Genomic DNA, 18,803 nt, shown 5'->3' on the forward strand with positions numbered 1-18,803 from the left:
CCTCCATCCTCTTTGGTTCTTTGTGAACACCTGTACCTTAAAACATGGCCTTTTAACATTTCTCCCACCTGGAACCCTGGACCCCAGGTATGCCAAAACCTTGCGTTTTTTTAAAAATTTCATTCCTATTTAAATCCTGCCTCTCTTGCGTTCGGCGGGAAAAGCCTCCTCTCCATTCCACCCAAGTGGCTCCCAGACTCCCTTTCCGGTTTCGAAATGCCGTGGAAGCCGTCCCCACCTTGTTCTTTCAAGCGTATGATCTCGGTGTCCGAGCCAAAGCTGTTCCAGGCGGTGCAGTTGTAAATGGTCTGGAAGTCCGCCCGCACGATGTTGCTGATGGTTAAGGTGGAGATGACACCTTCATCGGTGCTGACGGTTTCTACTGTGTATCGCCCCGAAGTTCCGGACTCCAAGACGTTTTCTTTCCATGACCAGGCCTGCAGATGAAAAACAATTATAAGGCTTTTGTTAGCTGCTATCCTCACTGCGTAACAACAGAGTTGGAAGGGACCTTGGAGGAGGTCTTCTGCAGTAGTGGCCAAACCATACGTATGCGTATATATGTATAGTTCTCAACTTACCACTACAATTGAACCCAAAAGCTACCTTGCTAAGTGAGACAGCTTTTCGGTGAGCTTTGCCCCATTATATGACCTTGCTTTGTCACCACTGCTAAGTGAGTCATTGCTGTTGTTACATTGGTAACATGGTTGTTAAGTGAAGAACTGCGCTGGTGCAGTGATTAGAGTGCAGTACTGCAGGCTACTTCTGCTGATTGCCGGCTGCCTGCAATTTGGTAATTTGAATCTCACCAGCTCAAGGTTGACTCAGCCTTCCATCCTTCTGAGGTGGTGCAGTGGTTAAATGCAGCACTGCAGGCTACTTCAGCTGACTGCAGTTCTGCAGTTCGGCTGTTCAAATCTCACCGGCTTAGGGTTGACTCAGCCTTCCATCCTTCTGAGGTGGGTCAAATGAGGACCCAGTTTGTTGAGGGGAAGAGGCTGACTCTGTAAACCTCTTAGAGAGGGGTGTAAAGCATATCAGTCTAAGTGCTATGGCTATCAACAGATAAAGCCTTAGGTCAGCAAGATTCGTAAAAGAAAAATGCCATCTTAGCAATAGCAATAGCAATAGCAGTTAGACTTATCTACCGCTTCATAGGGCTTTCAGCCCTCTCTAAGCGGTTTACAGAGTCAGCATATTGCCCCCAACAACAATCCGGGTCCTCATTTTACCCACCTCGGAAGGATGGAAGGCTGAGTCAACCCTGAGCCGGTGAGATTTGAACAGCCGAACTGCAGAACTGCAGTCAGCTGAAGTAGCCTGCAGTGCTGCATTTAACCACTGCGCCACCTCGGCTCTAGATCTAGGATCTTGATCCAAAGTTTGCATTTTGTCTACAAATATATGAATGATGCTACTACAAAACCCCTTAGAGAGGACTGTAAAAGCACCGTGAAGTGGTATATAAATCTAACTGCTATTGCTATGCCCCATGTCATTCACAGCTTGTGGAGGACCCAAACTCACGATTCGGTCTGGTGGAGGCGTGCTGCGGATGAAGCATTTGATCTGGCCTTTCTCTCCGTGGAGAGCATGCTGGGTCTGTGTGCTGGAGATGATGGGAGGCCCTGGGAAGGAAGGAGAGAGAAAGTGGTGATGAAAGAGTGCTTTACAGATAATCCTTGACTTAACAATCGTTCATTCAGAGACCAAAGTTACCTTGGCACTGAAAAACCAGACTTACAGCTGGTCCTCAGACCTATGACTTTTGAAAATCCCGACTTACAGCTGGTCCTCACACTTATGGCTTTTGTAGGTCACCTAGCTGGTCATATTTAGAACATAATACCATTTCTCCACGGTGCTTATGGTGGCACAAAGACAAAATGGTAATGGGATGAACTTGGAATGTCTGAACTCATTCTTCTGGGCCTTTTCATCCTCCACAGGGTCATGTATTCAAAAATGTTGGGGCCATATTTGCAAATTGCCATTTGCAATTTAACCAGCCAGCTTCTGACAAGCAAAGTCAAGGGCTGAAGCTGGATTCGCTTAACCACCGTGGCAAAAACTTCTTAAAATTAGGCATGACTTGCTTAATAAATGCCTTGCTTAGTAACAGAAGTTCTGTTTCCAGTTGTGGTCGTAAGTTAAAGGACTTCCTGTATTTTGATTTATTCTTTTCTTGTCCTGATCAATGCGGAAATGGTGGAGGGTTTTGGTTTTTTTTTAGTTCACAATTCCATTTGAATGTGTGCCACTCAAGGCGACTGAAGCTTAACCTGTCAATCCTTCCTGCCAATTATGTGGGTTTTTTAATTCTTGGGTTGAAGCAGTGTGGGAAAATTGGGATTCTAACTTAGGAAGGGCTCTTCTCTTCTTTTAAATCTGCTGAAAGGCTGCAATAGCTGAGGTGACCAGCAGAGGCCACTACAGCACAATACAAACAAAAACAAACCCCCTTTCCATGTTCTGTCTAACCAGCAGGGCAGTTTAACACGGGCAAAACCAAAAGAGGCTGATTCTTAAATAAGAAGCATTAGCAATCACAATGGAATAAGCAGAGAGAGGATTAGGTAGAGGTGTATCTCTCTGAGGGCACTTGGTGCTTAACTTCATTCCCTAATCACTGATGACTGGAGTAATTTTAGTGTCCCCCATATAGCACGCTACCTTCAGCTAATGTCATGATTGGGGCTAGGTATGAGCAGCAAAAGGGATTGGCTTAACTTAATTTAACTTAACTTAACTCCCATTTCCTTCCAGAATTTGGAAGACAGCCTTGTTTATTACACAAGTCATAATCACCTGCCTCACCCTTTCCAAACCTCCATTCGGCTTCCTGACCTCTTTCTCACACACATCTTTGCTTTGTCCTGTAGGAAGTTAACACCCGCCCCTCTCCTAGAAGAATGAAATATCCTAGGAAATATTAAAAAGGCAGAATGTTTCCCCTAAAGAGAGAAATAGAAACTCAAGGGAGGCAGAAACTCAGCTACCCCCACCTTTGTCAATGGAGCATTAAAAGCCTGAGCCAGTCTATTCTACATAACAAAGGTAGGATTGACCCTCCACAGAAACTCATCACAAAGCACCAGGTAAAATTACATCAGCCAGCAAGGCATCGAAACTTGGACTCAATGCACAGCCTACAGAGTTGTCCCTGCATGGCCCTGTGGGAATCCGACAACCAATCAGAATACAAGATCAAGATCAAAGGCCAGAGAGGGGATAAAACCAGGGGGTTTCAACATGTCACCCATTTTTTTTCTTCGCACAACATCTGGAAGCATGTGATCACATTTCCCCCCAGGATCTCAAACCATGTGGTCCTGTCCACCATTAAAACCATATTTTCAAGCAGCCTCCATGTTTCCAGTGTCTCCCCCACCACCACTTGGAACTGAATCTAGAAGGATATTTCTTCCAACAGCCCCAACTAACCATGTCCAGGGATTCAGACAATGAAGGCTAAGAAATACCATAGATTTATGTCTTTTTAAAAAATAAATAAATAAGATAGTTCTCCTAGGATTAACATGCCTCTGTTTTAAATATTTTCTTCCAAGCTGGCTTGATGTCCCGAGGAACTAAATGAAGATCTCATATTTCCCCCAATGTAAATTTGAGATACAATCTCCATATTCACTTTAGCCTCCAGTTTCTTTGTACAAGTATAAATTGAATTCAAAAGGAGTGAATAATCTTATGCTAACACAATTTTATATTGCTTTGGCAAGGCCCCACAATAGTCCAGTTTTGGTCACCATGATACAAAAAAGATGTTGAGACTCCAGAAAAAAAAGTGCAACAAAGATGATTAGGAGACTGGAGGCTAAAACATAGCATGACTGATTGCAAAAACTGGGTATGTTTAATCTAATGAAGACAAGGACTAGGGGTGACATGATAGCAGTCTTCCAATATTTGAGGGGCTGTCACAGCGAAAGTGTGTGTGTGTGTGTGTGTGTGTATCTACCTCTTCTCCAAAGTGCCTGATGGCAGGACAAGAAGTAATGGATGAACGATTATCAAATAAATATTTAACTTAGAACAAAGGATAAATTTCCTGAAATTGAAAACAATTAATCAGTGGAACGGCTTGCCTCCAGAAGTTATGAGTGCTCCATCACTGAAGGTGTTTAAGAAATGACAGGATAGTCATTTATCCAGAATCACATAGGGCCTCCTGCTTGAGCAGGGGGTTGGACTAGAAGACCTCCAAGATCCCTGCCAATTCTGCTGTTACGTATTCTATTCTTTAGCCAGATTTATCGCCCTATTGGTATGCTGTATTTGCATCCAAACAGGACAAAGGCATTCCTGCTGTAGATGCAAGAGCTGCCAAAAGACCCTGTGAGACCCCACCCCCCAATGAGAAAGCAGAAGCATCTTTACCACTTTAACCTTGAATACAGCCCACCAATGACGTGCAACTTTTAAAGTTGGGTGGACTTCACAATTGAGTTATTAACCCTAATAACGTTACCCTGATTAAGTTAGGGGGCTCGCCTTGAGCCCTCATTGGAACTGCTATTTGTTATTTTCATTTTGCAGACCATGCCATTAAGGGGGTGTTGGAAGTTGAAACCCACCCCTCTCCTAGAGAAATGAAATATTTTAGGATATATTAAAAAGGCAGAATATTTCCCCTAAAAAGGGAAGTAGAAACTCAAGTGAGGCAGAAACTCAGCCGCCCCCACCTTTGTCAATGGAGCATTAAAAGCCTGAGCCAGTCTATTCTACATAACAAAGGTAGGATTAACCCTCCACAGAAACTTTCCACAAAGCACCAGATAAAATTACATCGAAACTTGGACCCAAAGCACAGCCTACAGAGTTGCTCCTGCATGGTCTCATGGGAGTCTGACAACCAATCAGAATACAAGCTCAAGATCAAAGGCCAGAGAGGGCATAAAACCAGGGGCTTTCAGCATCTTGCTCTCTTTTTCTTCTTCACCCAACATCTTGAAGCATGTGATCCAGGGGTGGGTTCCTGCCAGTTCTAACCTCTTCTATAGAAGAGGTTCCACAAATCTACAGTGCCATTTAGAACCGATTCCAGCTCCCTCCCCCCCCCCAAGATGAAGAGCGAGAGGAGTAATTTTGGGAGTTGAAGTCCACACGTCTTAAAGCTGTCAAGATTGAACACCCCTGGGGTTTTTGTTCTAAAGGGTTAGGGGTGCGAGGGTCTTGTAACTTGGCAGCTTTAAGACTTGCACACTTCAATGCCAGAGTTCCTGAACCAACATGACTGGAGGAGGAATTCTGGGAGTTGAAGTCCACAAGTTTTAAAGCTGTCAACTATGAACACCCCTGGGTTTTTTTCCCCTAAAGGGTTAGGGGGTGCAAGGGTCTTGTAACTTGACAGCTTTAAGACTTGTGTGCTTCAAATACCAGAGTTTCTGAGCCAACATTTTGGTTGCTAAGCAAGAGCGTTGTTAAGTGAGTTTCACCACATTTTACTAGTTGGCCACGCCCACCCAGTCACATGGCTGGCAAGCCACTCCCACCCGGTCACATGGCCATCAAGCCACTCCCACCCAGTCACATGGCCAGCAAGCCACTCCCACAAAGCAGGCCACACCTACAGAAGAGGTTCTAAAAAAAAAAATTGAAACCCACCACTGATGTGATCCTCCTTTTCTGTTCAGGAGCGCAAGCTATGCGATCCTGTTCACCATTAAACCATCTTTCCTAGCAGCCTCCGTGTTTCTAGTATCTTTTGCGCCCCCACTTGGAACTGAACCCAGGAGGACATTTCTTCCAACAGGGGCACAGGGGAAGAAGAAGCAAAAGAAAGGCAACGAGTGGGTGGAATCACTGCCAGGGCTAAACATCTTGCCTTTTACCAGGATGATAAGGAAACATGACCAGGGGTTAATTCTCCTAAAAAAAAAAGGAACAGCTCAGCAACCTGCTGAGGGAGGGAAAAAAAATAGACTTTTTGGAATTCAGGAACGGGTGTCTCATGCCCCAGTGGGCAGAATCAACTTGTGGAAGCTGCCAATCTCTTTGTCGCCTGGCATTCGTTGCACGAGCATTAGGCCATCTCCAGGCAGCTAAAGCCTTCAGACAGGGTTGCCATGGATATAAATGGCGGCACGATTGGTTGCCGTTATTTTTAGGACTTCGCTGCCAATTTATTTGTACAGCCCAGAAGCAGAAAAAAGGAGGGAAAGAAAAAAAAGAGAGAAAAAAAAAAACACCTCACAAAACAAACCTTAAAAAAAAAAAGAGTGGCAGATTTGTGACTTCAGGGCCTTAACTTGAAATCAAATGAAGCCCAAAAAGTAACCCTGGAGGGGAAAGGCATAAATGAATGATATTATTTCTTTTGAAGCCGTGGCTTGTGTTTTTCGGGAGAAACATTCCTTTTATTCAATAACTTTTTATTCAGACAAGAATCTGTCCCAGTTAAATGCAGCAAAGGGCGGGGGGGGGGAGCAGGGGCATTCCTGCTCCGTTTCTTATCATGCATGCATTCAGAGGACAAATGTGTGTGTTTGGGTTTTGTTATTTCTTTCGCACAACAGGCATTTTGAAGTGTGGTGGTCAGGGGAATTTCAACTGCTGGGGTTTTTCAGTGATCAAGCCTATTGTGCATCATAGGCACCCCAAAGATTTCAAACTTTTTTTAAAAAAGTGAGGTAATTTAGTGCCCTGAGGACCAGGAATATTTCATATTTGTGTCTCCACTCCAACAAGAGTTGAAGACCTATGTCTCATTTCTGATCCTCTAGCACTTTTTTTTAAAGTATCAGGCTGATAACCCACTAGAGGTGAATTTAAAATAACAACAACAACAACAACAACAACAACAACAACCAGACTGATTATAAATTGCGGCACAATTCAGTAGCACAAATCATCCATTGGAATTTGTGCAAAAATTAAAATATTAAAACAGCAACAAACTGGTGGGAACATCAGCCTGAAAAAGTCACAGAAAATCAGATGGTCAAGATCTTGTGGGATTTCCGTATACAAACGGACAAAATACTGGCGCATAATACACCAGACATCACACTGGTTGAGAAAAACAAGGTTACAATCATAGATATTGCAATACCAGGTGATAGCAGGGTCGACGAGAAGGAATATGAAAAAAATCACGAAATACCAGGACTTAAAAATCGAAATTCAACGACTATGGCACAAACCAGCAGTGGTAATTCCAGTGGTAATTGGCACACTGGGTGCTATTCCAAAAGCACTGGAATTACATTTAAAACAGTTAAAAATTGACAAAATCACCATCAGTCAAATTCAAAAAGCCGCAGTGCTTGGATCTGCACGCATATTACGAAAATACGTTACGACGTCCTAGGCGCCTGGGTGGGGCCCGACTAGTAATCAATGCCAAATCCGGCGAAACCACTGGCCGCTGTGATACAATCATGTTGTTGCGAATAATAATAATTGTGCAATCATTTTGTCATATCTGCAGATATATTTTTTTTCCCAAAAAATAAAAAAATCTAGTTAGGGATAAATTTGAATGTTGATTTCTTTTGATCTTCTTAGTTTTCCAGCCTTAATTCTCCTTTATCCCGTTTCTGCATGTGTTTGGGTATCCGTGTGTGTGTGTGTGTGTGTGTGTGTGTGTGTGTGTGTGTGTATTTGTATAAGCATTTATACCTCAGTGTGCACTTTGCTATCAGTATTTATTGACATAATGAATGTTCCCTTATTTTCTCTAATACATATGCTCATTTTGGTGAACTTTTTAAATTGTACAGACTTCAGCTCCTGAATGAAAAACCAGATTTAATGGCAGCAGAAATATTTAGAAAAGGGCAGATTTTAAAATCTGAGTTTTAAACATGTAGACTGGTTTGAACAGGTGAAATGAAGGAAACCTGCATTAAAATAATATACTGTTGAATTTATCTGTACCCAATAGACCCAATTGGCTTTCATTTGTTGCCTACCCGTATTTTACTGCTGATGGTTTATGTTTTCCCAATCATAAAATGCATCTATTAAGGAGGGATAGCGAGTTGGATCCTATTTATTAATTTACTAGATTGTTTTTATCCCACCTTTATTACTTTATAAGTAACTCAAGGCAGTGAACATACATAATATTCCTTTCTTCTTCCTTTCCCCCCCACAATAACAACCCTGTAAAGTTGGTTGGTCTAAGAATGACCAAGGCGGGACTAGAACTCACACTCTCCTGGTTTCTAGTACAACACCTTGATTACTAGACCAATTGATTCTCTGATGCCCAGAATTCTGCACTGCTTTCATGGTACAGAATTATGAATGAAATCTAGGAAGCTTTTCTATTACTAAATGCAAAATGTTCCATATGTTCTAATGTGCAAAATAGGGACGCACTAATTTGCCATTTTCTGCCAACCTAGTAGTTCAAAAGCACGTAAATGCAAGTAGAAAAATAGGAACCAGCTTTGGTGGGAAGGTAACAGCGTTCCATGCGCCTTCAGCGTTTAGTCATGCTGGCCACATGACCACAGAGACATCTTCAGACAGCGCTGGCTCTTCGGCTTTGAAACAGAAATGAGCACCACCCCCTAGAGTCGGGAATGACTAGCACAAATGTGTGAGGGGAACCTTTACCTTAATTTCCCAGTGAAAGTCTTCTCAATCTCTGGAATTTCTTGTTTTGAGAGTTTAGAAGCCTAGGCGCAGTGAATGAGGAGGGAAGCTTAGCATGGTAATTTATCTTCTCCTACTTCGAGTGGAGGGCTTACATGTATGAGAAGAAGAGCTGAATAGAGCTTACATTTCCTTGTTCCCTGTCTTTGTTGCACATCTAAGAGCCAAGATGTGCTTATCACACAACTGTCTCGCTTGAAATGGGGATGCTAGAGTCTGGATGTTTAAGATAAAAGGACATGCCATTGTCTTGACAAGATGTTGTACAACGAGGTATTCTATTAACCAAGGGTGGTAGTCACTTACTTTCCCTATCGGTTCTCAAATGTGAACCGTCAACGCATGCGCTCGGCCTTCCCCCATGTGCTTTGGCCCAAAAATGTGCCTAACATCACTTGTCGGCTGTGACCAGGGGGACCTTTGCCCAGGTTCGCCTGGTGCACCAGTTGTGACCCTATCTGGACCGGGAGGCCCTTCGGATGGTCACTCACGCCCTCGTCACCTCAAGACTGGATTACTGTAACACGCTCTAAATGGGGCTGTCCTTGAAGAGTGTTCGAAGACTCCAGTTAGTCCAGAATGCAGCCGCGCGAGCGATTATGGGTGTACCTAGGTACACCCACGTTACACCTGTCCTCCGCGAGCTGCACTGGCTTCCTATTGGTCTTCAGACACGTTTCAAGGTGCTAGTCATTACTTTTAAAGCCCTTCATGGTTTAGGACCTGGCTACCTGAAAGACCACCTCCTGCTATTTACCTCCCAGAGACCTATAAGATCGCACAGATTAGGCCTCCTCTGTATTCCATCTGCCAGCCAATGTCAGCTGGCGACCCCCCCCCGGCGAAGGGCCTTCTCTGTTGCTGCCTTCTGGAACGATCTCCCCGTGGAGATCCGGACCCTTACTATTCTCCCGGCCTTCCGCAAAGCAATTAAGACCTGGCTCTTCCAGCAGGCCTGGGGCTGTTGAGTTATCCAGCCCCATTTTATGTTATGAATGTTGTGTGATTTTAATGTTTGTACTTTTTAATTTTTATATGTTCCCTTCCCTTCTTTTTCTGTAAGCCGCCCTGAGTCTTTCGAGAGTGGGCGGCATACAAGTCCTAATAAACTCAAACTCAAACGAAATAGGAGGGTATAGAGCTGGGGTGGGTGGGCAGGCCCACTCGCGATTTCTACTAGCGGTTTGGGTGAACTGGTCCGAACCGGCTGAATACCAATTAACTAAGTCTCCAATGTTAATCAATATAGACAAAAGACTAACAGAGCCCTTCATGTATATGGATCTCTGGCCTGAGTTATGAGCCCCTGTTTTAAAAACAAACAAGCTAACAACCCTCTAGGGTAGAGCAGAAGATCTGAACCTTTTCCCTGAGCTGAAGGGGTTTCTGCTTACTGGAAATGGATTTTACACGCATTGAACAAAGCCATAAATGTTTGTGGGTAAACAGATATTATTTCTGCTTCCTCGATTCTTGCTTCTGTACTGCTGGGGCAATTCTCAGTTTTTCTTCCTTCTGTGCATTAGCTTGGATTGTTTGTGGAGGTTTCCTTTATTAACATCACTGTCTAACATGCAGGATATAAACAGGGGAAGAATTATCAGTGGAAAGGATGCTTGGCAGCAAATTGATTGCGTTCTAGCTATCCTTCCTGGCAATAGACATTTATCCTTATTATTACATCTGGGCAGCGCACAATAATATCTTTCTTACTGGCAAATATCAAGGGTCTCCCCCCACCTGCTCCCCACCCCCCTGCACTGTTTATCTGGATTGGCAGAAGCTTGCATCAAAATGGATTTCTTATAAGATGTCAAGATTTCTTTTATTTCCATCTGGGGAAAGGATTTTCTTACACATAAAGGCAATGGGCAATCCTAATTGATGGGGATAAAGGAGAAGGATTAAAGGCCCTTTGTTGTTTGCAGAAAGGGAGTGGAGGAGAAAAGAAAACAACATTTGTGGAATTGCGCAGGAGCGAAGTTTCTTCTTGAGCTGGCCATGGTGGACAGGAATTAAATTGTGGGTCCTAATGGCTTCATCGGCTGACTTTTGAGGACTTGATGGTATCTGGGATTCTTTTAAGCAATATATGCAAGCTGTATTCAGAATTCAGTATTTTATATGGTCTTAAGATTTAAGTAGGGACGTGGTGGCTCAGTGGGTAAGATGCTGAGCTTGTCGATCAGAAAGGTCGGCAGCTCGGCGATTCGAATCCCTAGCGCCACCTAACGGAGTGAGCTCCCATTACTTGTCCCAGCTTCTGCCAACCTAGCAAGTGTGAAAGCATGTAAAAATGCAAGAGGAAAAAATAGGGAACACCATTGGTGGGAAGGTAACAGAGTTCCATGCGCCTTCGGCATTGAGTCATGCTGGTCACATGACCACAGAGATGTCTTTGGAGAGCGCTGGCTCTTTGGCTTTGAAACAAAGATAAACACTGCCCCCTAGAGTCAGGAACAACTAGTACATATGTGCCAGGGGAACTTTTACCTTTAAGATTTAAGGGTGAGTTTCAGGACTGTTGGACATCAATAAGCTATGTGAAATTTGGCCAACATGAGATATTTTTCTTAATATATGTCAAGTTTAGCACCAATAACATCTTGACTGATGTGGTGGACTACTTTCAAAACACGGGCCTTGTCACTAAGTGAAGCCATCTCTTCATTCTTTAAAGGAAGGGTGGAAAACCAGAAGTTCTGCAGCCACCTCCAGCATCCAACCCCATGCTTGAAGTCTTCAAAGTGTGCCGAGGTGGCGCGGTGGTTAAATGCAGCACTTCAGGCTACTTCAGCTGACTGCTAGATCAGCAGTTCAGCGGTTCAAATCTCACCGGCTCAGGGTTGACTCAGCCTTCCATCCTTCCGAGGTGGGTAAAATGAGGACCCAGATTGTTGTTGGGGGCAATATGCTGACTCTCTGTAAACCGCTTAGAGAGGGCTTAAAGCCCTATGAAGCAGTATATAAGTCTACTGCTATTGCTATAAGTCTACTGCTATTGCCTTCCATAATACTGCATAATTTTGCTGGCATAAAATTTGGGGTAAGTCTTAGACTAGACTTAATATAGGTTGAAAATGGAAACTTACAACAAAACTAAAATCTCTCCCTAGCAAAAACCTGCAGGGAAATTCCGGTCCTTTCCACATGAATTAAAAAAATACCTTGCCCATCGCAAGATTTTCTCAATTAGCAAACATGACCCCCAGTAGCATAACTTGGTTGCATCTATGCAGCTGGAAGCATCCTGGTTCTAGCATTTTTGAGGCATCTTCATTTACGAAAAGACAGGTGCAGAGAAAACCGCATTATGGAAATGTTGCATTATGGAAACGTTGCAGTAAAATAACACTTCTTGGGTGAAATGTACAAAAAAAAAAAAGTAGATAGTCCATATATATTCTTGCAAGCATTTCTTCCAAGGTTCCTACCAAGATGCACACTTGGAATAACAGTCCACCAAAATACACATGGAGCAGGGGTGAAATCCAGCAGGTTCTGGAGAACTGGTAGCGTAAATTTTGAGTAGTTTGGAAAACCGGCAAACGCCGCCTCTGGCTGGCACCAGAGTCGGGTGGAATGAAGATTTTGCAGTATCATCCTCCTGCCACGCCCACCAAGCCCTGCCCACCAAGCCACACCATGCCCACCAAGCCCCCCCCCCCAGAACCGGAAGTAAAAAGAATGAATTTCACAAGTGACATGGAGCGTTATCAGGATTGAGCCAACCGAAACCAACAGAGGGCTAGCAAAATATACAATCGAGCCTAACCAAAATAGAAAAGTTATATTTATACTCGGTTGTATGATTCCCACATAACCTTGTACTCCTTATTTGTAGTGACTTCTCCCCTTCTGCTCTCTTTCTGGTCTACTTAAGACATACTGCAGCCTTTTGGGAACCAATTTTCATCTTAGGTGACCTTGTGCCATTGGGCACTACAAAAATGTTAACTTAGCAATGTGGTACTGATAGGTAATAATGAAGGTCAGGGGGCTATTTCCCCCTACTATTTCTCTTTGCTCTCTTCTTTCCCCTCATTTTGGGGGGACGGGAGGAGGTTATTGGAAGCACCCAGGTAGTTCTGAAAATAGAAGAAAACCAGAGGAGATAATTCTGTGCTTATTCAGCCCCTTATCACTTTTCTCTGCGAGGAATTATTCCGAAACAATCAAGTAAGTTGCTTTAAAACCAATGCTTTCATAATTTACTTCTTTTTAGTTTTTTTGGGGGGGGCGGAGAGGAGAGGTGTGATTATGTCAGAAACAAAGGTGTGGGGAAAGGAGCAAGTTCTTTGTTTTCATCCAATGTATCACTTTGGTTTCTACAAGCTATTTAAATTATAATTAAATCGCAGCAGGGGGATCTCCACGGGGAGATCGTTCCATAAGGCAAACAGGGGGAAAAAGTAAGCCTGAGATAAGAGAGAGAGAGCGGGGAGGCAGAGGGATTAGTTTATTTATTTGTTTGTTTTTAAGGATGGCCTAGCTAAGGTTTCTAGGATGCCTCCTTTCAGCCAGCTCTGCATTCAAAATTAAATGCAATCCAGACCAGCCAATGAATTTTGACGGGAGTTTCTTGCATGGAAGGTAATAAACAGTCTTGGAGAGAGAAAAAGGGGTGGGGAGAGTAACGTTATATTTTGTCTCCCCACTCCAAAGATAAGCAGTCCTCTTTCCTCAAATCCAATGGCTTAAAAATCCAGAGTAGCACAGGGAAAGAGTAAGGAGCTGTGCGGTTTTCTATCACTTTCATATTCTTTACCTTAACCTGCGGGCTGAGTCAATTTTTGGCCTGAGATAAAACAGCATGTTTCCCCAGAATCAATAAGTCCAAAAGGCACTGGGGCAAATCTGAAGCCCAAGCCCAGTTGTGTCCCCTGCTCTCCACTCTTTGGCATGGTCCCAAAAATTCCCCTTGATTTGTAATTTGGAATGTGAGAATTACTAAACTCGTGGGATTAATGATATTCACGGCATCAAATCAAAAGCTAGTTCATAGTAGCTGCGGATCTTAACCCTGGCTCCATCTGTTGGGAGTGTAGCTCCTTGTTGACCATCTCAGTGAAGGCGTTGGCCTTTGAATGTTGTGTATCTGTGCCACGGTGGACTAAGGTTTAGTTTAACAACCATACATTGAACTGAGAAAATGACTATCCAGAGCAACGGTGGGCCACTCTGACAACTTTACAACTTGTGGACTTCAACTTCCAGAATCCCTGAGCCAACTATGGCTGGCTCAGGAATTCTGGGAGTTGAAGTCCGCAGTTCCATAAAGTTTCTATAATTGCCCACCTCTGATTCAGAGGAATGACAGTGGGGACATTAAAATGGTAAGTACCGTTGACGGTCAGAGACACCTCTCGCTCTCCTGCACCCACACGAGGGACCACAGCACGGCACACATACTTCCCAGCATCTTCTTGGTGCACATTTTTCAATGTAAGCGTGTTCTCGTTGCTCAGGACCTGAAAAAGAAGAGAGTTTGTTCCAGGAGACAGATCTGAAAGCAAGAAGATTGCCAACTCAATGTTCAAGAAGGATTCAGGCACTGGGCTAAGTCCTAGTTTGTTTTAAACATAATGTATCAGGCACACATCGCCCTATGCCAGAAACTATGGTTTACAAATCACAAGCAGTTCATGGGCATTCATTCACGTCCTGATACAGTTCAACAAGCAAGCCAACAAACCCCATTGTGTCTTAGCCAAGCATGGGAACCAACCACCAAGTCCAGCCAGTTAGGCGATATCTATGCTAACAGAGGCACCTGAATTTGAACTTTTGGCATGGAAAGGTAGTCCTTCATTCTGAGTTATCTCCCCATCCCAGTCAGCCATCTGTAGCCTAGCTTGGGTCTCATCCTGGCTAGGCCTTCACTGTATTACCTGGCTCCATTCTAGTTTGCCCCATCTGTTCCTGCCTCTTTCCAGTTTGCCCAACCATTCAGACAGCTGCATCCAAGGGTTAGCCTCTGTCGGCAGCATCCCAAATGCTGATCACAAGCATCATTCCGCAGAAAGCTGGCAAAGCATTCGGTGGCTTGGAATAACCAAGGCTTTATATGCAGGTGGTCCTCGACTTACAACAGTTCATTTAGTAGTCATTCTAGGTTACAACATCACCGAAAAAAAGTGACAGGATCGTTTTCCACACTTGCAACCGTTGCAGCATCCCCATGGTCACGTGATCAAAATTTGGGTGTTTGGCAACTAGTTCATATTCATGACGGTTGCAGTGCCCTGGGATCATGTGATCACTTTTTGCAACTTTCCGACAAGCAACCTCAATGTGGAAGCCACATTCATTTAACAACCGTGTCACTAACCTAGCCGCTGCAGTTATTCACTTTAACAACGGTGGCAAGAAAAATAGTAAAAATTGGGGCAAAATTTACTTAGCAACTGTCTCACTTAGCAACAGAAATTTTGGGCTCAATTGTGGTCGTAATCCAAGGACTACCTGTATAATAAAATATTGGAGTGTTAAGTGCCGTTCAGAATGTCAGTGAGCTGTGATTTCCCTTTCTATTCCCCCATCCTCTCATGCAGGAGATATTTAATTTTTTGCAACTTCTGGGCAAGTTCAGTTATTATTAGGGCTTCTTCATATCACGGATTGCCCAAGTATTCTAATGCCTCCTCCTTCTTTCCCTGAGAAATTGGATAAACCATAAGTAGTGGAACTACAACACTCAACAGCAAATATAAGTTAAAGAATTTTTGGAGGGTTAACCTCCTCAATGGGAGAGCCCAGGCAGCTGCACAAGGGAAATAAAACATGTCAGAAAGAAGGAAGCATTTTTGAATCTGTAAAAATTGCAAATGGTATCCCTCCCCCCGCTATTTTGTAGATGGAGGCGAGAAGGCCAAATTCCTAAAGTTATTGTGTCAATGAACATTTTATTTTCAAGGTCTGGACTCAGTGGTGGGATTCAAATAATTTAACAACTGGTTCTCTGCCCTAATGGTTTCTTCCAACAACCAGTTCAGTAAACTGCTCAGAAATGTAACAACCAGTTCTCCCGGAGTGGTGCAAACTGGGTGAATCCCACCACTGTCTGTACTGTATCCTAAAGGTAAATGCAAAGGTTCCCCTCGCACATATGTGCTAGTCATTCCAGACTCTAGGGGGCAGTGCTCATCTCCGTTTCAAAGCCGAAGAGCCAGCGCTGTCTGAAGACGTCTCCGTGGTCATGTGGCCGGCATGACTAAACGCCAAAGATGCTTGGAACGCTGTTACCTTCCCACCAAAGGTGGCTCCTATTTTTCTACTTGCATTTTTTACATGCTTTCGAACTGCTAGGTTGGCAGAAGCTGGGACAAGTAACGGGAGCTCACTCTGTTATGCGATGCTAGGGATTTGAACCGCTGAACTGCCGACCTTTCTGATTGACAAGCTCAACGTCTTAGCCACTGAGCCGCCCGCTATTTTGTAGATGGGAGGCGAGAAGGCCAAATTCCTAAAGCTATTGTGTCAATGAAAACTTTGTTTTTGAAGTCTGGACTGTATCCCAGCTAATGTCTAGAAATTCTCCAGTATTTTTTTTTTCCACATTATATTTCCAGGCAGAGGCATTGCTATTTTGAGGTCACAGCCACCCTATTACAAAAGTATCATGAAAATCAGCTCCGTGTCATATAGCTCTGCTCCTTTTCCAGATGCTTTGGCCCTTCTAGCATCCGCACGGCTAGCCATCCTGCCCTATAACCCACACTGGTGCAATCAACCATTTTATTAAAACTTCTTAAATGCTGAAGTAGGGAATTTTCATGCAGCCCAGTCAGCAAAACGTGAACTCCGGTGATATTTGGAAATATGATGAGGCTAAAACAAATATGCCCTTTTAAGAGTCAACTTCTTCTAATTGCTTCTGGAAATTTGCAATGGCTAATTTCCCGTCTGTAGAACTGGGAGCTGTCAGGGCAGATCTGCAGCTCAAATAGACAGGCATTAAAGCCCGTCTGCTAGGATCTGCATACTGGGCGGTGAGCTCCCTTCACCTGTCTGGACAGAGGAAGCTGGAACATCTGCTCTCTTTCTCCGGTGGAAATTTGGACAGCTTCCCATTGGGCCTGGTTCTTTTTTTTGCCTTTCTGGTGTCTCTTTGCTCTGTAAATATACCCCAGCATGTTTTGTATCTGGCACCGTTGAGTGTCTGATCATAGAGCCAACTCCGCTGCACAGATGGGGAGTTTACACTGATATTTAGCAAAACACATAAATGCCTTTAGCAGTAGTGAAAGATACATTGCAAAGGCATCTTATATCAAAACCAGCGAGACTGGGAAAGGATTGCAATCGAAAGCATGTTTTGGCTTGTTTCTTTTAGATGCTCGGAGTGAAACTCATGGAAAGCAATCTGTTCGGGAGTGCAGATGAGCCGAGGGCCAGCAATGGGGGTGGCAGCGGCAATAGGTGGGGGGCTCAAAGGGAAGGACCATGGGCCCCTTTCCACCTTCCGTAGGTGCTGACCCAGATGGGTAGGGATGGCAAAGAAGTCGAAGGAAAAAGCAGGATACAAAAGAACATCCAAAGTGGATACGAAGAACATCCTGGGAGGTTGCAAGACTGGCTGAAGACTGAAGAATAGCTGAAGCTGTTTGTTCCTTTGTTATATGGATTATTAGAGCTAATAATATGACAGTTCTGGCCACACTTGAAATCATAGGGGTTTCTTCTCTTTTTTTATTTTTTATTGTAATGTTTTTATTCCACCTTTATTATTTTTATAAATAACTCAAGTTGGTGAACGTAACTAGTCTCCTCCTCCTCCTCCTCCTCCTCCTCCTCCTCCTCCTCCTCCTCCTCCTCCTCCTCCTCCTTTCCACAAAAATAACCCTGTGAAGTGAATTGGGCTGAGAGACAGGGACTAGCCCGAAGTCTCCCAGCTGTTTCATATCTAAAAGAGGATTAGAATTCACAGTTTCCTGGTTTTTTAGCCTGCTGCATTAACCACTGTTTTGTGGTTCTTCAACTGACTTCTAATTTGATCTGTCCAAGGCCACTTTAAGAAAACAGAGAGAGGAGGGAATGCATCAACGGATGCTAATTTTTGTGTGTGGAATTAATGGAGGTGGGGGGAGGGCAATGGCCAGAGATATTTTTATGGAAGTGGAATACAGACTGCAAGGAAGTTTAATATCTGACTCCTTAAGATCAAGAAACAGATAATTGGGAAGTTGTTTGAGAATCTCTGCTGCTCTTTTGTATCTTCCAACAAGGTATACTAAAGCTCTGAGATGGAGGACAGGTTCCTATATTGAGACCCCAGTTAAGGCTGACCCTTATGTGTGTGAGCATTGTGGGAATGGAGGGTGGCAGGTTCCACACAGTGATCCCTTATTCAAATCTGTATCCTGCGTCTATGCAAAAAATATGTAATGTGGTGAGTTTTTTATCAGTGTTCCTGACCAATGGCATCCTTGTTGCAATCATGCATGTGGACAGCATAGGCTTCAAATTGTATATGGGGAGGATTAGGCTGCTAGCCACCATTCTTTTGGGCCCTGTACATACAGAAGGCGGATTCTATTGCTCCGAAAGGACATAAATTTAATCCCGCTGAAGGACGTCTATTAATATGCCAGTTTATTTATAAAAGAAAAATGAAATTCTGGATTCCATCTATTCTTCACTGAAGCTGATAAATATATTCATGTTTTTCCAGCACTTGATTATAGTGTAAAATAGCTGCTCCTCTGCAGCTGACTGACTCTGTCAAAGGACATTATTTTTAAGGGAATATAACTGCTCTGTTTTTATGATAGATAGATAGATAGATGGATGGATGGATGATGGATGGATGGATACATACGTACATACATGCATACATACATACAGTGTATAGATAGATAAATAGATAGATAGATAGATAGATAGATAGATGATAGATGATAGATAGAAGATAGATAGATAGATAGATAGATACATATATACATACATACAGTGTATAGATAGATAGATAGATAGATAGATAGATAGATAGATAGATAGATAGATAGATGATAGATAGAAGATAGATAGATAGATAGATAGATAGATACATACATACATACATACATACATACAGTGTATAGATAGATAGATAGATAGATAGATAGATAGATACATACATACATACATACAGTGTATAGATAGATAGATAGATAGATAGATAGATAGATAGATAG

At 43.3% G+C, this 18,803-nt stretch overlaps 1 protein-coding gene across 2 annotated transcripts in view; it reads right to left on the bottom strand.

Annotated features, from left to right (window-relative positions):
* KIRREL3 (kirre like nephrin family adhesion molecule 3) overlaps positions 1–18,803 on the bottom strand; it is a 781,414-nt gene that overhangs the window by 67,522 nt on the left and 695,089 nt on the right. For both annotated transcript variants that reach the window (XM_087706343.1, XM_087706345.1), the window contains exons 10-12: positions 13,973–14,099; positions 1,531–1,631; positions 239–437 (exon numbers count right to left, since the gene is read on the bottom strand). In XM_087706343.1, the coding sequence (XP_087562469.1) occupies positions 239–437; positions 1,531–1,631; positions 13,973–14,099 (427 nt within the window). The remainder of the gene's footprint in view (positions 1–238; positions 438–1,530; positions 1,632–13,972; positions 14,100–18,803) is intronic.

Source organism: Thamnophis sirtalis, unplaced genomic scaffold (genome assembly GCF_051295495.1).
Source record: "Thamnophis sirtalis isolate CommonGarterSnake01/CBP01778 unplaced genomic scaffold, rThaSir2_p1.2 scaffold_2, whole genome shotgun sequence".
NCBI classification, from domain to species: Eukaryota; Metazoa; Chordata; class Lepidosauria; order Squamata; family Natricidae; genus Thamnophis; species Thamnophis sirtalis.